General features: G+C 31.4%; 1 protein-coding gene across 2 annotated transcripts in view; it reads left to right on the forward strand.

The window, feature by feature from the left end:
• Positions 1 to 8,442: 8,442 nt before the first annotated feature.
• Positions 8,443 to 24,729, forward strand: part of LOC145332894 (uncharacterized) — a 104,100-nt gene continuing 87,813 nt past the window's right edge. For both annotated transcript variants that reach the window (XM_080177996.1, XM_080177997.1), the window contains exon 1: positions 8,443 to 8,839. In XM_080177996.1, the coding sequence (XP_080034122.1) occupies positions 8,774 to 8,839 (66 nt within the window). In that variant the 5' untranslated portion in view covers positions 8,443 to 8,773. The remainder of the gene's footprint in view (positions 8,840 to 24,729) is intronic.

Below are 24,729 nucleotides of genomic sequence, written 5' to 3' on the forward strand. Positions count from 1 at the left end.
CTAGTCTGGTCGTGGGTAAACTCATATTGGATATGTCTTATTGTTAATTTAGTCAGTTTAATTTGATGAGCTTAGCTATAAGGTATATTGTCATCCTTGTTTAAATAAGCATGTAGTTTATAACTAACTTTATCTGTCTGTCTTTTTCTTCGTTTTGTGTTTGTTATTAAAACTCTATGGAAAGGATTTAACTTTCTTAGATTCTATTAAAGATAGATGTCTGAAAAGATTACAATGCCTAATAGAAATTAAATAAAACAAATTCATACCATCCTTTTTAGTTCTTAATGAGATATAGTCATCATTTTCCAGCTTCGGATCTAATTAATATCCACTGGAATAGAACCAGTTCTGAGTCCTACTGAAAAATTATGTTTCGTTGCATATTGTTGCTACGAAAAATAAAATAAAAATCATAAAATTTGATCTCAGTTTTGTTAGCCTGGGACTTCAGCCTCACGAGGCCAACAAAACTGGAATAAATCTTACCCTATTTCATTTTACTATCCGAGGAAAACTGTCTATAACACCCTGTGATATAAATTTTAATGATTCGCAATAGGAAAACTTGCTATTTGGTGGCCACATAAAAATATTCGAAAATATTAGTATTTACTTGACCAATTTCTCTATTATTATTGTTTATATCCTACAAGTTTCTTCGCCCTTGGCCTCTAAGGAAGGGCTTGGTAGAGCAGGAAAATATCCAAAGACATTGAAGAAGCTTTCCTGAAAAGTACAAATCTTAGAACCAGCAATTTAGCTACAGACAAAAAAAACTTTATAATTTAGGATTTGATTTTTAAGTCAAGCTTTTCTATAACAAGGACTTGACTGCCTGTACGTTCTTCCACAACGGATAGCTTCGTTGAGATATTTGAAATCATTGCAGAAATGATTCCTAGAACAATTTGGTCATTGTTTAGTTTTTTAAGGCATTAGGGCCTTTAAACCGAAACAGAAAGAAAAAAGCAATTTTAGAAGGGTAATTTTTTCAATTGGCAATCTCTCTTGGGATGATAGAAATACTCTCACAACAAAATATTTTTAAACCAACTTTGGACGTATAAAAACGGTAGGGCAGAACCTTATTGGCTATGCAGTGTGCAAAATACTTCGCTACAGACATACATAGATCTTTTTACTTTTATACAAGGATAACATAAGTTTATTAGTATATCATTTCTAAATCAAATTAACTTACTTTAACAATGTCCCAATTCGACATCTCCTACGGTACATTCAATTACATTGAAATAATAAATTAGAGAAATTAGATTGAAGACGGTTTAAGATAATTAGGTAAAGGGTTGAATAAATGGAAATATATCATAAATTTTTTTAGTTATTAATAGAAATGAGACATTCTCTCAAACAAAGCATTCCTGAAAATTTTTAAGGTATAAGTTAAAATTAAAGAAAAAAAAATTATTTTTAATCCTATAATATTTTCTACATAGGTAGATTTGCCTATTAGCTTCAAGCTGATTAATACCCTGAAGTATAATATATATTGGTCTAGCTGTTTTAGAAATCTTATTAAACAAACTGTTTCTACTGCAGTAAAAAAGAAACCGATATAATTGTTTTAATAATTCGCTAATTTTTGACAAAATTTTAAGTTTTAGTAAACCTATACCTGTCCGTTTGAAATAGCTATTTCATGCTTAGGTAAATTTTTCATGAATAATTCTAAATATTATTAAGAGCGAGGTTAATATACATCTGGGACTTGTCCGTACGTCACATTCTGCTGAAGTCATTGAACACAAAGGAGGGGAGGGGATATTTATCAATAAAGTTTAAAACTCGTTCTGTTATTCGTCAGCTTTAAAGCTGTGGGGTGGTATTTCTAAATCTTGAGATGGTTGTACATACTAAAAGTGTTTAGACTTTTCCATCAATAATTTTAATTTTCATAAGAATTAATTTTTATCATTCTAATTTTTGGCAATATTTTTTTAATTTTTATTGTCCCGTCTCTTAATCACCATAGTAAAACAAGATATAAGGAAGTGGAACCTGTGCTGACTTTCAATTGGGCCTTTGAATATCAGCGTCGGAAATATCAACACAGCCAAGTCACTACAAAAGAGCAGAAAGCAATTTGCTAGCAGACGAAAAAGGTCCCCAACACTTGTCTGGGTTACACATCTATACTTAATACATTTATTCTTTAATCTTCCTCTGAAATTCCATACTGATATGAAAATATCTGTCCTTGTTGATATATATTAATCTGGTAAATTTCACCAACCATTTCAATATATCCTTATATTTGTTTATATATGGTTAAATATATATTTATTAATTCTTATAACATATTTTCTTTTTTATATCAACCAATCTTACCATTTATCTATCTACCATTGATTATGTCCCAAAAGACCTCTAGCCACTAGAGGGGATTGAGAATGGGGAGGGGAGATACACCCCTTCTTTTAATTTAATTTTAAAAAGAAGTTTTTTTTGCGGGGTAGAGCTTTTTTTCTTTGGGTTATTTCTCTTGGGTATGTTGAGGTTCCCTTTTTTTATTAAAAATATGAACCTCCCTAAAAACTTTTAAAGCTTCACTGTAAAAAAACAGTTCGTTGGTCAGTAAGATCTTTACAGAGAGATAGATGGACATCCTGTTACTTTTATATACTAACTAGCGGCTTCGCCCCTAGCCTCTAGGGGCTTTGCCCCAAGATGTTTGATCAACCAATTTTTCGTATTTTAAATTTAAAAGAAAAATTTTTTTAAAAAGGGGGGGGGGCCGAGGGGTAGTCGACCCCACTATTTTAATTTTAGTTTTAATAAGAAAAAATTTTTTTTGGGGGGGGATATTTTAATTTTTTTTTTTGGGGGGGGTGGGGTGTCATACCCCCCAAGAAAATAGTTATAAACCTTCTCGGGACCTATGAGAAGCTACCCTTTAAAGGAGAACCCGATCGGTTCAGCGGTTAGCGAGATCCTTCGCTACAAACAAACAAACAGACAGACATCGTTCTACTTTGTATTATAGATATACATATGTATCTACAGTAATACCTATGTATCTAATTAAAAATCTATTACACATTTCAATTACAAATCAAACAGCATAACACTACAATCATGCATAATCTTTAGGTGTGCAATCACTGCCGCATATAATATTATCCGAAAATTTCGTAATTCATTATCGCAGAATCGCACAATATGAAATTGCAGCGCCCCTAAATATCTAGGCCCAATAGAAAAGGGAAAAATAATTTGGGATAAGGGATAAGATAGTAGGAGATAAAATTGATATACATCCCCAATGATGACAAACAAAATTACCCTTATTTTAGATTAATTTTATTAGAAAAATGTTCGGAAACTTTTAGAACCAGCTAATTAAGATTTAATATGCATAACAAAAGCTAAGAGCATGAGAGAGCATGTTCATAGAATTTGGGTTCTAGTATAATATACAGTCCAATGTCCCCTCACTCCCTGCTTAGAACCTATACCAAGATATAATAATGCATAGAGACGTTTTGCAGATTTGAATATCTATACAGTCAAACGTTCTAACTTTCGTAGAAAGAAAGTATATTGCAGATAGAAACTTTAATAGTTATAAAACCAAAATTATAACTTATTTTCAAGGAAGGGAATAATGCATCTAGAGAAAACTTTATTTTCGCCCGACTTTTTAAATATCTAAAATGATAATTAACGTAGAATTAATGGCTTTAAACCGATGAACATCCGCTGGAATTTTCAGCTATACTGAAAACTCATGTATAGCATGCGAAAACTATTACATTTTTTTTAATATACTTGTTCTTAATTACATTTATAGAAAGTAATTTTATATTGGTTTCATAAAGTTTTATATTTATAAGCATAACGTGTATTATTAATAATTTAAAAATTTACAAGAGACCAATCTATTTAAGTACTTAGATGAATATGATTTTTTTCTAAACTAATTAAGTAAGACTTATAATCGAAGTTGTTTACGTATTGTTTTATTTAAAAGTTTTTAAAAATCTTAATAGATTGGTTCAAATTAATAGTGTCTAAACTTTTCAATTAAAATTTTTAATCTACAAAAGGAGAATTTTGTTTATCATTTCGGTTGTATCTCAATTAATACTAAATTGTTTAGAATGTTTCTATAAAAGTATGAAGGAAAAAGTCAATTTAACGCTCCGCTACTTGGGACATGATTTAATTTCATTTGTTCTTGTTCATTGGACATCCAGACGAATGGATAGAGAATATACGCGGATATAATGACTTTGGGAAATTGTCGACAATTTAGGTCGCTAACATGTAAATATTCTATTGGTCAGTTCGTTCATCCAGTAGCAGTTAAAGGAATAGGGTAAAGGAAGTGAATGGAGGGGGGTCGTTATTTTAGCCAGCTACAAGTTTTACTTTATTAAAGAACATGAAAATCTGGTGTAAGATCCAAGAAAAATAAATTTATTTCTAGACGAAATAAAATCCCTGTCAAAACTGTTTGTATACTATGAACTTATGTCGACAATATGGCTTTAATGTAAAGTTGTACTGGCTGACATTCCATCGACATACAGACAGTTTAAAGACATCTCACTACATACTACTACACACTTAACAGGATTTTAAGTAATGCCTCAAATTTACATATTTACTAGTATTTATTTGTCAAGTAGAATCACAGTAACGGCTTAAAATATATATTTTTATGAACGCTTTCTATATTAGCTGCGAAGTTTATGAAGTTTTAATTCTTGTTTATCCATGAACCGTTAAAATTTGGCGCCATTTTAACGGTTGGCAGTTTTCGGCGCCTTTTTTACGTCTCGTTGAATAGCGCCTTTTTAACGCCTTGTAGTTTTCGTAGTTTTTGGGGGTGAGTGGTTTTGGGAATCTTTTTGATACATGGATGACTACGTTTTAGGTATTTCAGGGAAGCTACTCTGTAATTAGAATCCTTTGATAATACAACAATAGTTTTAAGAAGCATTGTTTTGATACTTAAGGATTATGACTTCTGCAATCTACCGTTAATTTTGGTGCAATTTACACGGTTGGCGGTTTTAGGCGCAATTTTAACGGTTGGGGGTTTTAAGTGCCCTTTTTACGCTTTGTCGAATAGCGCCTTTTTAACGCCTAGCGGTTGTAAGGAATCCTTTTTTCATACCTCGTTAGTCTAAAGGTATGCCATTGGACATAGTAATGATTTGCTACTCTATAAATTAATGTGTATGGTAATTTTTCCAATACTAGCCTCTAGGGCCTCTACCTTCGCCCCTAGCCTTTAGGGGCTTTGCCACAAGAGGTGATTAAAAAAATTAAGGCAAAATTCGTAAAAGGACCAAGGAAATCTTCAGTAAATTTTTTTTAAAATGGGGGTGGGGATTTATTTGTTTTTTTGGGGGGGTTTGGGGTGTCACAACCACCAAGAAAATAGATTAAAACCACCACATGTTATGATTCAATGATTCAATGTTAGATTAACTTGGATTTTAATAGTAAAAGTAAGGGTAATGCCTCGGCCAAACACATTCGCAACTCTTTACCATGTACAGTTAGGACTGCCAGACAAAGGTAATGTTATCGGAGAGTTGGATATCTGCAATAGTTTGGATGTTAGTGCTTTGAGGCCTATTATAAAGTTCTGGCCCTACGTTGTTCTTTAATTGTCCTCAGAGGTATTAATCTGGTAAAATATAGTTGATTGTTTTCGGTAAAATTTCTATCTTTTTCTAAAAATCATTTGAATAAAATCTATTTTTCTATCATCTTATACCTGTAACATTCTACCTAACACTCTCTAAGTATCTACTTTTAATCTATCTATGTATTTATAAATCTAATTTATCTACTTACCTTTCATCTATCTATCTATCAATCTATCTAACTATCTATTTATCTATCTATATATCTCCCCTGGTTTATAATTTCTAAAATCTGTAAGATCTGTTTTGAATCTTGCCATGGTTCTCTGAACAAGGCGTTTCCTCAAAACCACTATTTCTAACCTGGATAAAAAAGGTCATATTTTGGTGAACCTGAAACCTGGAGAACCTCCTGAGGACTGAGTAACCACAAGGTCTTATTTTTTGAAGTTCCTGCTTTGTGGTCAACATCATACAGACAACAAATTTAGCGATCTTTCACTGTAAGTCTTAATTGTCTAGTAGATTGAGTTGTGCCTGTTTATTAGCCAACACATTCTCCAAATTATTTTGATTGATGTCTGTCTTGATAGCAGAAACTATGTTTACAACCATATATTACTGTGTAAGTTCAAAAGATCATCTTCTTGCAGACAACCAACCGTTTGATTACAATACCTTACACAAGATGTTTAGATTATGCCTAAGTAAAGATCGGGTTTAATCGAAGAAATAAAAGCAAGTTTGATTTTTCTGTCCTCTGGACGCTTTTGCTAAATTTAAAGCTAACCAATTTATTTAACCCTGCTCCTCTTAAATGGTCTGCCCCTACTTTCTTAAATTGCGGGGGCTAATAAGGGGGCGCGGGGGGACAGGTGTTAATTCTTCTTTTCACTTTTTCCTTGTAATTCAAGAAGCCCTACTAGGGGGGGGGGTTATAACGTCCGCCCCCCCCCCCCCCGTACAATTGTAAACAAGAGTATTTGAAAGGGATTACATTAGTTCCTTTTCTTTATAACTCACCCCTCCCCCCCCCCTCCTCTAAATGATGTGGGGGCAGATTTAACAAACCAAGTAATTTAAAGAAAGGGGGGCATATTGTACTCTCATTAAAAAGGGGGGTCTATGGTCGCCGCCAAAATTTGCCGCCAGGGTTTTAGATACAATTAAATATTATTAATTTCGGACTATTCAAATGATTTTATTCCAGTCAATGAGTTTATTTACTATTTTTAATTTGATTTTGATTAGGCTCTTTTTGATTGAGATTTACGTCGTATTTTTGTCCAATGTAAAACATTACTTTGCATTACATTAATTGAATAACTCTATTCTGATAAAAAAAATTCATTGTTAATGAAACAGCATACAGGGTTAGAATGTTCAAATTGGTACGAAATATCAAAATTTAAGAAAGATAAGATTACAAAAATAATTTTGTTTATAAGTTGCGAATTGATAAAAAGCTAAGTATATTTTAATATAAAATGATAACAGTAAAGTATTATTTGTCGAAAGTTATTGTAAGAAAGTAAGTATAAAATGTAAGAATTGACAGACGAACGTTATACCACAGTCACTTATAATGTTTTACCAAAAATCCGAAATTTTTAACATTCAGAAATTCTGAAAAAAAAATGTACAGGCCCCTTACTTCATAAAAGTTAGTTTAATGGTTATAAGTTTGCTTGTATGGCATTATACTTACAGTGTTTGATAACCATTTAGTGTACTGTCATATTACTTGCATTATGTTACATCAGAACCCCTCCGTTATTAAAGAGAAGAAGAGAGCTATATACTTTTAAAAGTGTTTCCACGATTTGGAAGATTTTTAAAGTAATATTTTAGCAGTAGAAAATTAACCTGTACAACCTTTCTAGACTGGTTTAATTTCATTTTTGTGTTTATAAACCTAACGGTGTTCTAATGCTCTTTACAAATTATTTAATTGCAAACACTTTTCTAGAAGTTCCTACTGTATATTTTAGAAAAATATATCTCTTAGCTGGTGAATTCACTCCCACTTTATACCAATAAACATTTTTATGTCTTTGATTACGACGCGGTTTGGAATAAATTTTAAAAACCTAACCTTCTCGACATTTAACGAATTCGTTTACAAGTTTACTCAATTTTTTTCTCTTAATTATTATTTAGAGCTTCTATTAGTTGCCATTACTGGGATATTTTTTGTAAATTTTTGACGCTAATTTTGCTAAAACCAATTGACTGAAACGTATGAACACTACACTCTATATTATCTTGAACTCGTTCAAATCACTCCCTCGCCTCTCTTTCTCTTTATCTCTCTCCCTTTTTATATCTTTCTCTCTTTCTCGCTCTGTCACTCTCTCTACCTCTGAGAGTTACTGCAGGTATGGTGAGCTATTACTTCCACACAACTTTTATAATTGTCAAAATTTGTGTGGTTATTACGACAACATAGGCACATATGTTGGCATAATGTCATTTAACTACCGCTTTGTCGATATAATGTCAGCCATACCCACTTTAAGATAAAGTCGTATAATCAACATAAACCTTTGAAATTGAACATAGATATTGATTTAGTAATCTTAATAACAAAATATTGATACAATAGAATAAATAGTGATTACATTCTAGATTTTTTAATATTGATATTATGACAATGAGAATCATATTTATATATTTCTTTTACATTTTAAATAAGAGCATTTGACAATGTTGATATTTAAACGGAAGTCAGTGCACGCCTGAAGGGACAGATAGAAAGATTGATATCTTTATAGATAGATAGATAGATAGCTAGCAATGGCGTAAGGCAGTATAGAACGTAGTCATAAGGATCACAATTCACGCGTCAGTGACAACCTGAAATTTTATAATTAAATAAACCATATGTTAAATTTTTAAAACAATATATAAAAAATAATAAATCCAACTTTTTTAGAGTGATTTTTATGTTGATTAAGGATTTTTTAGAGTGATTAATATGTGTATTTGTTAAATAATACATTTTTGTTCGGAGGCATCTGAGAAAATTTTTAATAATTTTCCCATCGTCTTTAAAGTTAAGAAAGGAGAATTGAAGAAAAGGAGAAAAATCTACTTAACCCTTTGCTGGCGGGCGGTTTTTTTTCTAGGGGGGTGTACTGAGAATTGTTATGGCAGAAGGCGGGCAATATTATGAGCTATGTCCGCCCCCGCATGATGGTAACCCGTCCAGTAAGGTAGGTTTTAAGCTATTTTTTTGTTTAGGATAGCACCGCAGGATTCGGAAATCTAGCTTAATGGTTAGTCAAATGTCTAAAAGTAGTAAACCTGTTGTTTTTCTTTATTTCTAAAACGTTCTGCAGTCAGCTAAAAAAATTTTTAAAATAAGTTGATTGAATTATTCTAGGGCTTATATCTTTCTGTAAGTTTAGTTTAAAGGCTAGAAAAATTACAACAAATACTAATGAAAACCTAAGTCTTTGAAAGAGAATTTAGTATTCTTTTATATTACTTTGATTAAAGATTCACCCCCCCCCCCGCCCCACCCTCTTAAACCAATTAGTTCCCCACAAGATAAGAGTTAAGATGTGTTAAATTAAATAATTCATTACTATTAAAAGAAAATTAATGATGATAAAAAATGAGAAAAATTGACACAAAAACCATCGAAAAAGGAAAAAGTATAATTGGTCTTTTTGCGGGAAGGATATTTAAAAATCAATGTTAATGATAAAAGTTGTAAAAATGTGCCTAAAAAGCAGCCCAATCGTTATGGATGTTTTATGCTTAAAGATTCTCCATGAAGATTGGATTATTGACTAGATTGCTATTTTCCCTGTCATTTATTGGTCAGTTCGTTTATCCATTAGAAGGGAAAAGGGTAGGGTAAAGTGGGCTGGAAGGGGGGTATCGTTTAGTCCTCTGCGAGTATCCCTTCTGGTGTAAGATCTAAGTAATAAAATATCCAATCAAAAATCAAATAAATACATCTCCCTTAAACGCTGATAAAAATAGTGTTGACATTATTTTCTCACTTTTTAAGAATGTTATTTTAACAAGGATAAAATCATCCAAAATTACATCAATTACGCTTTAATAGCAATTAAAACAGCAATATTGAAAAAAAACATAACTGTTTTTTTACTGAAATTTTGTTAATTATTAAAACTACTCAAACGATTGAGCTATCCACTTTAGGGAAGATTTTCATGGGCCCCGTATGGTTTTTTGCTATAATGTTTGCAGATTTAAATCCTTAGATGTTAGGGCATTGTAACTAGTTTTATTTTTATAAATACATAGCATTAGATAGATAAAAATAATATAATTCTAAATATATTTAGACAAATATGTAAATGAATATATAGCTAGATAGATGAAAATATACATATAAAGGTTGATTGTATGATTCTATATCCGAAATCTGTCATTTTATTTCCTGATACAAATATATATAAACATTAGAGGTTCCACAAGTTTTCTGATATTTGAGTACAAAAACCAGACTATCCTGTATTTTTTGTATTATTTGTCCGTAACTATCTCTCTCGCCACAGATCAGACTAAGTTATTAATTTTAAGACATTTTGATGGATCTAAACTATTTTTAAAGCCCTTCGAAAAAGAAGATCCAAGAAGCTAGGAGTGAAACAACTCTTAAACATTAAAAATAGTTTTAAAATTATACATCCAAAATTTACATTATCCAAATTTGAAGAAGCCGTTTTTAATAGAATTGTTACTCTTTGATTCTAAATTAGAGGATATCCAATTTAAATTTGATTCGGTTGCTTAACAGTTTTCAAACTTTTCTACCAATAGTTTTAATCTACAGAAAGTTGGAATTTTTTTTACTGCAATTAAGGGTGTACATTAATTTATCTTATCTCTCAAAAAAGATATATTCCTGATTCTGTGATACCCTACTCGTGGATACTAATTTTATCTAATAAAATCTTGTTCCTATGTTCCAACATGATAAATTCGTGGACCCTCTAATCAATATATACATACAGTATACATATAGAGGTATATTTCTTTATAATAAAAGCCTATTCAGTAAATGTATTCATACAAATAGTTATTCATATATCTCGTTCATAATTTCCGTCTGTAAGTATTTTTTTTATTTATTTGGTTTAGTTTTTAGGACTGAGAGCCTGGCGTGGCTAAAGCTATCCGCTAGGGATAGGAATGGTTGTTTTTTATTATATGTTAAAGCTAACGAACATATTAGCATTATATGTAGGACAAGAAACGAATTTTAAATTAGCAAAAGTATTTTTTTTTGTTTTATAACCTAAAGGAAGTACAATAAATTAGTATTAAATTAACAATTACTATTTTATTAAAAACAATACATAAATAAATATAAAAACAACTATTTTTCAAGGATAGATAATTGTACTTTTAAGAATATTTTTTTACGAAACTTTTGTCTGGAAGTCTTAACTCTTAATTGAACATGTTAATGAGTAAAGTTTCAGTGTTGACATACAATTCCAACTTTATGTGTAGATGTTTAAAACTATAAAAGAGGTTAAAATTGACAAATTATGATCCTGTTATAAAAAGTAATCGCTACCAATGGATTTATTATTAATTGGATCTTACACCAAATTATCATGAACTATAATAAATGGAAACTTGTAGCTAGCTAAAACAACGATACCTACACCCACTTTTTTACTCCATCCCCTCCAGTCCTACTTGTTGAACGAACTGACCAATAAATGATATCAATGTTAGCAACCCATATTTACGACAGTTAACCTATATGTACCATGTAAATTTTATGTCAAGCCTATACATTCTCAAGAAATTAAATCTTATTGTAACGCGTCTGACATGGCAGCAGCATAAAAGCTTTCCTGTCCTATCTACTATTTAATTTCTAGAATCCTTATCTCCCATAAATATTTATTAGCATTAAATTAATAATTTCCTTTTTAAATTTTTGTTTCCGATTAAAACTTTGGTTTTAATTAGTAATCGCAAGGGATAAAACATTGGAGATAAACTAATGTACATCCCCAAATATCATAAACAAAATTATCCCTTCTGTAGAGAGACAGAGAAAGGCAGAGAGAAATAATCAGATAAAAAAATCACCAACTATGTTTTTATACTAAGATTGAAAACAAACAGATAAAATAATAAGATAAGACAACGATAGACAAACATCTTTGTCTATCTATCTATCTAAGTCCATCGGATTGACTTTATCCTCTTCCTCGTTCCTTTCCTTCCTGTCCTTACTTAGTACTTAGTATTATCGTAGCTACTCTAGGATTATTCACACAGTTTTTTTTATTATATTCTGATATGAAAGAAACAGGATGTCTGTCTGTCTGTCAGTATGTAGCTTATTATCTACCCTCTGGACCACTATAGTCATCTTTGACAAGGAAGCTTCTAATAGTTCCAGGGAAGGTTCATAACTAAGTTTAGGGAGTGAACCTCCACTTTCCGGAAAGAAATCCTAAGAGGCCTCTAGGAGCGTATCCAGTGGGATTTTAAATTATTTTTCATATATTATATGATGAAAAATTTTGGAATGAAGCTTCTTGCCAACTTTAGAACAAAATAAAAATTTAATAATATCCCCTTTCGCTTTAATGAATGTTGCCATCCTTGTTTAGACTCCTACTACTTATTGTGGATCTATCTATCAATCAATCAATCAGTGCTTCCTATAAATGCACCCACCCCTTTTGTTTTCCCTTACATCCAAATAATCCTTTGTAGTAGCGCAGCTACTCTAAAATACTCAAAAACCATAAATATTATTGCAGAACTACGTCTAGTTTAGTTAGGTAAAATCAGGCTTTCTCCCCTTTAACAAATCATTTCCAAAGCTGACGAAGGCACATTTTATATTTAGAAGATAGGAGGTCTAAATTAACCCTATTGCAACGACAATCAATGGAATCTATCACTCCTTCCGCCCCCCCCCCCCCCTAGAGTCCTTAACCCTGCTTATAATCCCCAAATCAAAATCATTAAGTAGTCGAAATATTTATTGTCACCCCCTCCCCAACACACCCCTTATTATTATTAACATACCTACCCCCACTCACTTCCATTATAATATTTTTCGATTATTTTCTGTTATATGGTTAGCGGATTTATTCTTCGAATTAAAAGTCAAAGACAACTGGTTTTTTTAAGCTAGAGAATTTGGTTGAATGTTTGTCCAATAAGATACCTACAAAACTTGTTGCCATATTTAGATAAATCAAGGTTTTCAAAAAGCTACCTTTGACTTTAACAAGTTGTAAAAAATTCAATATTCGGCAAAACCGTTTGACCTGTCTAATGTTATTCTCCCCCCCCCCCCCCCCCATCCTGCAAAAGATATCTGGAAAAGCCAATGAGTGGCACGCGATAAACAACCAAACAACATAATAATAAACATAATAGGTGCTACAATTATCCTGATATAAAAGTAAAAGGATCTGTGTCTGTCTGAACCGAAGTATCTCGCTAACCGCCGAACCAATTGGTTCTTCTTAGCTCTGGGAAAGTTTTGGGGGACGTAGGGAAGTCAAAAGACATAAAAAACTTATGATTATAAATAAACTGGCATAAAACCATCCGATGACCAATTTAAAGCCTCCTAGAAATGAAGAAGGTTCAATGTTTGGATCTACTGCAGTTCACGGTAAAATATTGCTGGTAACGAATATTGCCAAAAATTTATGAATTTTAAAGGCTGATAGCTGCCAAATGGCTGAACGTACAGATCATGCCCGCACACTGTTTTAAGTGGCATAAGAAGGCCTACAAATAATCTGAAATAGCCATAAATCAATAATGCATAATTATCTAGCAGTGCAGAGAAATGCGCGAAAAAGACCTATTTTACGCGTTTTTTCTTCAGTGAAGCTTTCCCTATGCATCATTGGATCTTGGCTATTCCAGATTATTTGCAGGCCTTCTTATACCGCTTAAAATGGTGTGCGGGTATGATCTGTACGTTCAGCCGTTTGGCAGCTAGCAGCCTTTAAAAATCATAAATTTTTGGCAATATTCGTTACCAGCATTATTTTACCGTGAACTGCAGTAGATCCCAATGTTTAGCTAGGTCTTAACAGCTTGCTGAATAGCCCAAAATCTTCCAGGGCCAATTTTAAGATATCAAGATCATTGGTCCAGTGGTTTATGAGATCTTACTGAATATGTAGACACATGTACACCCAGTATTTATTAAATTTTGCATCACTACTAAGGTTGAAAACAAACTGTTAGGAAATGACAACCTTCCTATTTTACATATCTCCGTATAATAATAAGACAGGGACAATATTCTAATAATTAATCAGGGATCTTAGGGGATAAGACAATTGGTGATGAACCTATTTACTTCCCCAATTCTGATAAACAATATTATCCCATTTGTTATTTGTTTATTGACTGAAAAGCTTGGAATTTGCTAGTTTGAACTAGCCAATCAATATTAAATAAAATTAACCTTGCAAGGAGAAGAGGGCTTAACCCATTAGTTTTATATATATATATATATTTTTTTTTTTTTTGGTGCGGGGGGTACGAATAACAAAAATCTCATTTAGAGTATGAGGAAATGCATATATCCTCTTTAAATTCCAATAATAAGTAAGAATAATAATCTACCAATTTCCAAAACCAATTAACAGAATTTTTAAAATCCTATCATAATCAATAAATCATATATTTTTCTATTATGTTTTTTTTTGTTTTGAAGTAAATAGTAAAATCTAAATAGAATTATGATCTTTATCAAATCCAATGATTTTATTTCATTAAAATAATATTATTATCAATTAACAGGAAACTATTTAAAAAATGATTAAAACACTAAAAGTAAAACATAATCATACAGACATACATTTATTACTAAAAACCTTCGCTTTTGACACTTTACAGTATGTCTCGATAATTAATATAAATAAAACAATAAAATATTACTTCATTAGTTTTAAATTAGGTACTTCACATAAAAGTTAAGGAATTAAGTATTTTAAAAACTAATAGTAAAACAGAACCAACAAAATTTATATTATATAAGCTTTGGTATTTCGGGAAACTTATTTCCAAATAGGCTAAAACCTACCGCAGACCAATACAAAACTCCCTGTAAAACTGTTCATCGTTATTAGAGTAAAACACTAGAGGGAGATCACAAATGCTGAGCTTTTAGAGCACAGTGATTTGTCAGACATCAAACTGACAATAAAACAGAGAAAATGGAGATGGTTGGGCACACTCTAAGGAAAGGGCATGATGATTTAACCAATCAAGCCTTGACTTGGGACCCCTTCACAGGAAAAAGGAAACCAGGTAGACCAAAAACAACCTGGAGGAGGGAATTTCTTGAGGAACTGAGAGAAAAGAATTTTTCAGCTTTCAGTGGAGCCTCTACTGAGGCCCAATTCAAAGATAAATGGAGAACCATTGTGCGTGGCCTACGCTCTGGAAAGAAGAGATAAATGGCGATGATGATGACTAGAGGGAGAAAGGGTTAAATAACTGTATCTCCACATCGCAACCATCTTGTACATACAACCTTTCTATTGGGTCATTGAAAATCAACAAATGGTGTCGCATATATTAACACAGCCAAGTAGCAGAAAATATTTCAGAAGCATACAATGAAGGTCTTTGAAAAAGGAAGGGAGGTAGTTGTCTGTATATACATATATACTATAGATCTGTTTCAACGGTAAAAGCATACATTCAGACATTGAGTAACTTTAGCTTGTACGATACTTGATTTTCTTTATGTTTCAACTTGTAAGAAAAAACACCAAACAGTTAAAAATAGTAAATTTTTATAATCCAAATTAAAATTCACTCAACCTTGTCATTTTTTAAGGCACTAAAGTCACAAACTCACACAAACACATACCATACATACACACACAAACTGGAGGCGAAATTAATGAAAGACAATTTTTATAATTTATTCAAAGAAATTAGGAAAGAAAAGAAAAAGTAAATAAGTTTTAAATCTTAAATATAGATTATAATATCATTATAAGAACAGCGTTATATACATTAAAGTTTTGTTGCAATAGGAACCTGCCATTATTACAACCTACCAGGGAGGAAGGGAGGGGACAATGGGCAATTAATTCAATTTTTAGAGTTCTAACTCAATATCTTTAAAACCAGATATATGTGGAAAATTCCAAAAAATTAGATATAGCAATCTTTATTAGATTTGTATAATAAGAAATTATTAAACACTAAAAGAAAAGTGTTTAACATTAGGTTATCTTGTCTTATTTTCCTGTGAATAGTCTGTAATTTATCATAAAAGGCATGACCTTAGTACTGGCAGTTTCTTTTAAAATAATACCATAAATGGGGTTTGTTTTCGCATTTGACAAGGGGTTGATTAGAATGGATAGTTACATAAGTATCACAGTAGAATTTCTGGTTTATCCCACCCAATCTCAGAAGAAAACTATTTTTTTTTAAAACCAAAATAAACTTGTTTTAGAATTTTTTTTCAAATTGTCTGCTAGTATTTGTATTGATTAGTTCAGTAAGAGTTGTCTGCTTTGGGAATAATTTTTTTAGCGGCATTCTTTGCGCTGGTACCCAAAGTCTTTGAAATTTGCCAAAATAATAAAAGTTGCATGTGTTCTGGTACCCAAAGTCCAAGTCTGTCAGAAATATGAATTTTAGATCCAGTGTCCCCTCCCTTCCTCCCTGACAACCTACAGTATACAACTAAATGTTTTTTTGTCGAAATTCTTAAAACTTCTCCATAAACTCCTCCAAACGTATTAAAGCCAATTTTCTACGAACATTAAAATAAAAATTATAAAATTAAAACCAGTTTTGTTAACCCAGGTAAAAAAAAACTGGTTTTAATTTCAGATTTTAATTTTAATATCCGAGGAAAGTTGTTTATGATACAATGCGATAAATAACTATTATATAAACATAAACTATTGCAGCAAATGCTTCCAGGTTTCACAGGTTCAGGCTATCCTGTACAAAATCATCTACTAGACCCTTTATCTCTAAATTAAAAAACTCTAATAGTTGGTTTGGCCAAATGGCTAAAATTGCTAAGTATTATTGTTTAATTGCTTTTTTATTACCACATTCCAATTTTGTCTTTAAGATACTTTTTATTCCTTTTTTATTATGTGTCTTTTTTTCTGTCTCTATGCCCCGTGATATCTATCTAACTAAATACTTTTCTGCCTGTCTATCTATCTATATCTATCAACATATATATCCTTTTTTGTAATTATATAATTTCTATCTGTCTCTCTATTTGTCTTTTCATCTATTTATCTACCTAAATATCATTTCATCTATCTATCTACCTATTCGCCTGTTTATCTTTTTAAAAGCGAAGCTTTTCTATAATTAGGGTCGGTCCGTCCGTCCGTCCGTCCGAGATAGTTAGCATTTATTCGTTAATTTAGGCATGTTAGAATTGTCCTATCGGTTTCAAATTTTGCATGGTGATTCCTGTAGTAGTTAGGTACGATTTAGAAAGCGTAGAAACTCTATAATCGTTACCAGAATGTCCGTACGTCCATTTTAAACATGTTGATTTTTTTACTTTTTTAATAACAATTTTTTATGTGTTAAAATCATCCGATTGATCTGATTTTTTGATTACTGATTCCTATTACAATAAGGTACAATATTATGAGCGAAGCATCTCTATAATCAGTATGTCCTTAAACAGAATTCTGCATTTAATAAGTTTTGCAACAAATTTACGTATAATTTTGTCAAACCTTATATTTTCATATTTTGTATATTCAGTTCTGACACTCAACAATAGTAAATGTTCGTCTGTCATATCGTTTCAGAGCTTCGCTTTTATGGATGTTGTCATCCTTGTTATTCTTTTGTATATATCTATCTTTTATCTATCTACTACCTATTTATCCATCTATCTATCTTCCTGGCAATGCTTCTAGGTCTGTTTTATTCTATCAATCTATCACCTTTGTTCAACTATTTTCTCAAACTCTTTAGTTTTACAAAATAAATAATTCGCTGCGTTACTTTTGTAGAAATTTTATCTTGTTATTTTTTGTGATATTTAACCTTTACTTAATTTTAAGTTAATTTTTTATTAATTTATGTTAATTGCCGACGTTACGCTGTGAAGTTTTCATGATGTATTTAAGTAAAAGTTAGAAAATTTAAGATAGTTGGTTGCCTGTATTTGTTAAAGTGAAGCTTTTATACGTTCGATAAGGCTAGCTTTGATTGCTAATTTAGGCATGTTAGAATTAGCCTTTTGATTTTAACCTTAGTATGCTTATTCCCATAACAACTAGGTACAAAGTAGAAAGTTTAGCAATTTTATAATTTGTTTTGGACATCAATTTTTTACATTGAATAACTAACCAATTCATTTGACTTTTGCAAAAATGATTCCTGATACGAAACTGCTTGTTCGTTTTCTTTTCTTGGTTTTTATTTGGCATATTTTGAGCTATCTTTTTTTATCAATGACCTATTGGTGCTTTTTTTTACATTCTTTAAACCTTTTAGTATACAAACCTCATTTTCCATACAGAGGCAATTAAAAGACTTTTTTTTACATTTTTACAAAAAAAACTTGGTTTACTAAAGAACAAGGACAGCCATCATCGAGGCTAATATAATTCAACAAGGAGAATCTTCTTATAAGAAGCTCAGTAATGAAAATAAATATACTTCAAAATAGGACACAAGTTAGTTTATGTACGTTTAATGTCTTAATTTTAGCCTGTTATATATGATTGTTGATTTTAAGGGATATATCAAATGCAGAAAATGATATAGAGAAGCTATGCTACAATTATAAAAGTACGTATGGCCATAAAGACGAATGGTGTAATATAAAAAACTAGTGGTATACACGTATATGACTGGGACTACAGGGAAAGAACAGTGGGCGATAAATTATTCTTTTCCCCAATCAACGGGTTTATCAGATTATTAGTATTACCCTTTGGTAACTCGTAAATATCAGGATTTGAAAAGGTTTGTATTTTCCTTAAACTTTATTATTGCTTTCCTGGAATTAACTTACATTTTCTGAATGTGTCATACAAATAAATTATTTCTGTATTTCAATTAACTATTGTTTATTTAAGCTGTATTTAAGTTTACTTTTACTTTATTTCCTTTAAGAGTTTGTAAGTTTATGACAGAGTCTAATAAAAGTTAGCGATCTCATATGTAAATGGACGATAAAATTATGTTCATCCCCAATAGTGATAAACAGAATAACCCCTCAATAGATTACGATTATTAGTTAAAAGTTTGGACACAGCTAGTTTGTATTTTTGGTAACTTTGAGCGAATGAGAGAACGTGTTTATATAACTGTCTGTAATTTTCAGTCCAATGTCCCCTCCCTTCCCAACTAAAAGTTCAATAGCTAAGGAAATAATTAAATCATATTAGAGATAAATCATAATAATAAAGTTAGAACAAAAGGAGAAATATAAATAATAAACCACATCAAAGGGCCTATTAGAGGATGTGCTTTTGTCTATATGTGTGTGTGTGTGTGTGGTTGTGTGTTTGTGGGTGGTGGGTGGGTGTGCCTATATGTAATGGATATAACTAAACTTTACATAAGTTATCTGTTTGTTCATTAGTATCTCAAAAACTTTTGCTATTTGCAGCAATTTTCTAGTAGGTTTTTCAAATTTTCCTGTTTAAAAAAAAATATCAGCTCAAGAAAGAATAATAAAGAAAAGACTGTTTTAAACAAAATAATTTTTTGTTCTAAAATAAAAATACAGTTTGGTAGGGGGGAAGCAACCTCCTTCAATTCTACTAAGCTATTTGGGATTACCTACAAAGCCACTAGTAAAGTATGAAAATGTAAATTCTACTGTATTACAATTGCTCCGTTTATCTTTTCATAAAATCATTGAATAGAAATCTTCGCCCATCGGAAGTAGACTCAAGGATAAGATTGGATGTTCTGAAAAAAACAATTATGGCCAAAAGTCGTGCACCTAATTCGGAGCCCGATTTTGTACACTACTTTTTTTGTGTGTGGTTTTTTTTCTCCAATTTTGTACATATTTTGAACAAATAGATAACAATTATGCTTAAAAGTTGTGCAGGTAATTTTGAGTCCGCTTTTGCACACGACATTTTTTATGCATATGGTTTTTTTCTCGAGTTCTGTAGATATTTTGACAAATGTGCAAGAAAAAGATATTTTATGCCCAAATATATACTCAACTATACAGCAATAATGATTATTTCATTGGTTATTTGCCCTAGTACATTCTCAAACTATTGAATATCTGTCTCCTGACAAATTTACAATAATACAACCAATGTATTGCACTATTTGTTTATTTGCTATGATCTATACAGATCGTTGTGCTTTATAAACAAGAAAAATACAACGACTTTACTTATTTCAGTCTACTTTTGTGACTTACGTACAGAACAATAAAAACAGCGAAATTATCTATTAATAATTTTTCTTAAACTTTTTAGGTATGTTGTAGTTATAATGTTTACGAACTATTGTGATTTTCAGAGAAAACACAGGGGTCTGAAGGGATAGGACAAGAAACTAATGAACATCCTCTCAATTACAATAAACAAAATTAACCTTCCTGATTTAAAATATTATTGATTAAAAAGTTGTTGGTTTTTAACTAATTAAGATTTAATAAAATTTCTCGACGAAATTTAATCCAACGAATGAGATTACGTATCTATAAAAGAAACATGGGGTGACAGTATCATTTACTGACCAATTTCACCTCACTCCCTGGACGTTTGATAATAGAATTAATATCTTTAGTCTTTAGAAATGTTGATTTCTGTAACCATAGACGTCCAAGGGGGGGGGGGTAATGAGGCGATTACCCCCCCCAAAAAAATTTTACCCCGGGGGTAAATTTTGGGGAGGTTAAACTAGATTTACCCCTGCCAACAGATTTCAGGGGGGGTAATTACCCCCCCCCCCAAGCAAATTTAAAAATTTTTACCCCCCCCAAAATAAAAAGCTTGGACGCCCCTGTCTGTAACTAAAGTTTAAGTAACTTTTTGTCTTTAAGTTTTAAGAAATTTACCCAAGGCGAGGAAGCGGGGTTACCCCCTCCAAAAAAGTGTTGGGGTTAAAACCATTGAAAACCTTTATTTTATTCCAAGACAACCCACCCCCCCTCCCTTAAAAAAAAAATTGTAGACGTCCTTGCACCACACATAATAAAATAATTGGGGCAATGTTTCGATCTTTGTTTTCCGAAAACTTGTCCCTGCCATTTTTGAGTAATTATCGCTGAAAAAAGGTATACAAACAAATTAAGTAGATAATAGAAAACATAGATAGATAGATAATTAATACTTTTAAAAATAAAATGGGAAATAAACAAGGATAAAAACATTTCTAAGCAATGAAGCTTAAAAAATATAAATGTACATACTGACAAAATGCTCTTTTGTCAGAGGAATCTTCAAAAAAAAATGTCAGAAGCCTAAACCTTTTCTATCATTGCCAATAGACATATTCACAAAGTTAGTTCATAAGTAGATGATCGTTGGTAAAAATGATCTTAAATATGTAAAATATCTACATATCCTTAATAGTATTCAATAAGAAATTACTTTTGTCTATTTTCAGATAAATAAACGAAAATTTGTTATCATAGAGTAGGCACGCTAATTTAGAATGGGTGGGTGGGGGTTTGGGGGGAAGTAATTAAGTAAATTTTCAATACATTTTCACCGGACCTAACCATTCGACCCCCCCCCCCTCTCATAAAAAGAACTTTATAAAAGGACTAGCGGCTTCGCCCCTAGCCTCTAGGGGCTTTGCCCCAAGAGGTTTGATCAACTTAATTTTTCGTATTTTAAATTTAAAAAGAAAAAGTAAAAAAAAAATTTTATATTTTTTTTTGGGGGGGGGTATTTTTATTTTTTTGGGGGGTTGGGGGTGTCCCACCCCCCAAGAACATAGCTTAAAACCATCACAGGACCAGTAGGTATATTCCCTGAAGAGTAGAGCCCAATCGGTTCAGTAGTTACTGAGATCTTAAGCTTCAGACGGACAGACGGACAGACAGACGGACAGACATCGTTCTACTTTGTATTATAGATATACTAGTGTTTTGGTTTATTACATGTCTATCATGGATAGGACAATGTACGACAACTTCATTTTCACCTAATGCGTATAAAACTAATTCTGTCATTGGCAGATGTAAATAGTGCAGTTGAAAATGGTGAAGATTTTTTATCTAGTTTCTATCTCTCCAAATTCAACATTCTAAGTTTTGTTTAAACGAAAAAAAGAAACATAAAAAAACTTTCTATTTGTCCTGGAAAGGTCCAATACATCAAAGTTTTGGATTCGCCCTTTTTAGCAATTAAACCGAAGTCAAAAAGGGTCCTTTGAAGAAAACAACATTTTCTCTAATTTGCTTCCTTATTCTATTCAATTTAAGCCTTTTTTACAGGTTTCCATTAATTTCACTTGAAATTAGGAAGAGTTTTGATATACAGGAAGAGGTCTATGGAAGATTAATTAATTGTTACAGCTAAAATTCTGCTAAATGAATTGAAAATATCCGAAGATTAATGCTTTATCAATTTAAGATGTACAATTTTGGATTTCACTGTAAAATGTTACTGGTAACTATTATCTCCAAAATTATATGAACTTTAAAGGCTGCTAACGGCCAAGCGGTTGAACGTATAGATTATGCTCGCTCAAAACATTTCTAAATTTTCGACCTATCTTCTAAACTTTTTCCAGCTATCTATAAATATATCATTATATACATCTGTCCACAAAACCCATTATCTTATTATATTAAAAAAATATATAAATATATATATGATGATAGAGATAGTTATTCTAAAGAGGCATCTTTATTTCATATTTTTTACTTTTTAAGAAGTAGGCTAACCTTTAGGTATCAATAAGTTTATTTGTTCGAATCGAATCTCAGCAGCCCAAAACTTCGTCATAATGAAAAGTTTTTACGTGTACCTTTAGCTGCTATGACAGATGCAAGACACTAACGGTAAGTGTAGCGGAATGCCAGGACCTAAAACAGGCCTATCAAATTTTAATGAACTTAAGATGTAAAGAACAAAGGCCTAAAATCAAAGGATTGGTGATCTGAAATAATTTGAATAGAAAAGAACCTTTTGTTTTTTAGATTATTTCTTCCCCTCCCTAAAAATACATAATTAATTTGATGAAAATTGATTTTTGGGCCAACTTCCTTTTTGATATATTTTAAGTTAATTATTAGGCTAAAAAAGCCGAATTTAAAAGTAAACTCCCCTATTTTAAACTTTTTCGGGAGAAGGGGGAAGGTTTCTATCCCCTTCAGTATAGCTTAAAACCTACCCAAGGGGTTAATTTAGCCAAAACTAAAACAAGTGGTTTACCAGATCTTAATACAGAGGATTAATTTTAAAAGTAAACCCTTAATGTGTATTAGTGATTTTTTGTTGAGAATGGTCTTGAGATTAAACTACCAACCAAACAACCATATAAAAACTTAAAGAGTAGTTTTGATTCATATATAGTAAAATATTAATAGTGTCCTTTTACTTAAATTTTATAAATTTCAATTTTTTATATTAACGGGAAATGATCATTTTTTGATTGATTTAAGATAACAAATTTTAAATTTTAGATATACCTAAGCATAAATGAAAATATAGCTTATTGTTAGTTCACCAATTTGTCAGTTGAACAAACCAAGCTATAGAAAAGCCTAACAAAAAATATGAAAAAAATGAATTAAAATATATCTTTTGTATTCATAAAAAATAAATCTTTATTCAAACAAAAGCAATTTGCAAATTTTATTTTTTTGTATTTTTTCATTGGATCTTTTGTTTGAATTTCTTGACTTTTGACATTTGTATCATAAAGCAAGGACAAAAATGTTCAAAATAAGCACAGAAAAAATATCACAAAAGACATTCTTAAAAGCAGTCATATGAAAGTCTGACGGCTAAAATTGCTTTAATTCAAGGGATTTAACACCAAAAACTGGGATGCTCTAATATGAATCCATATGTATGTGTTTTAAATTCCAGGGGAGCTGGAGGGTACCTTACCCTTCCCAAGAAAAATCACCCCAGAAAAAAATCAACTTACGCACACCTCCATTCAAAAAAAACAATTAAAAATGACTGGATGACAATCCCTATGAATACCTCCTAGAAATATGTAAAACAAAATTATAAAAAAGTTGAAATTATGAAAATACCTCTAACATAAAAAATGTTCAATTCATTATTTTCTTAGAAAAACTAGACGGATGAATAATCACAAAAATATTTTGTAATAGCGAAGCTACTCAACAAGTCATATCTAATGGTCTGTATGTTATTATGTCAGTAATGCTTACGGTGCCTGTCAATCTTGTAATCACTAATCATCCATGATAGATATATGTATAAGTGTAATTCGGTGCTTTCTCACAAAGTACATTGTTGAGCACTGATAACCCCATTATTTTTCAAATGAATTCGAAATTATAGGGGCAGTAGGAGGGGGGTTATCGGCGCTCATTAAAACAATAATTCCCATCTTGTTTAGCTCTCATAATTGTCTTTCCTAAAAAAAACTTCTTACTGTTCATGATATACTACTTTGATTTTAGAGTATTTTTTGCTCTACTTAATTAAATATAACTTTTTATATAACTATGTGTAGGATGATTTGAGCATTTTTGAGTTTATAATAAGTTAACAAGCATCATAATAATCACAAAGAGAGAGAGAGAGAGAGAGAGAGAGAGAGAGAGAGAGAGAGAGAGAGAGAGAGAGAGAGAGAGAGAGAGAGAGAGAGAGAGAGAGAGAGAGAGAGAGAGAGAGAGAGAGAGAGAGAGAGAGAGAGAGAGAGAGAGAGAGAGAGAGAGAGAGAGAGAGAGAGAGAGAGAGCGCGAGAGAGAGAGAGAGTGAGAGAGAGAGAGAGAGAGAGAGAGAGAGAGAGAGAGAGAGAGAGAGAAAGAAAGAAAGAAAGAAAGAAAGAGGGTAAAAGGGAGAAAAAAGTAAAAAAAGATAGAAAGGGAATGCGAAATAGACAGGAAGATCAAAAAGGTCGATAGATAAAGTAATAAACAAATAAAGAAGGAATGAAAAATATTTCTATTGTTCTCTAGGTCATA

Source organism: Acartia tonsa, chromosome 11 (genome assembly GCF_053477335.1).
Source record: "Acartia tonsa isolate MP-2025a chromosome 11, ASM5347733v1, whole genome shotgun sequence".
NCBI lineage: Eukaryota > Metazoa > Arthropoda > Copepoda > Calanoida > Acartiidae > Acartia > Acartia tonsa.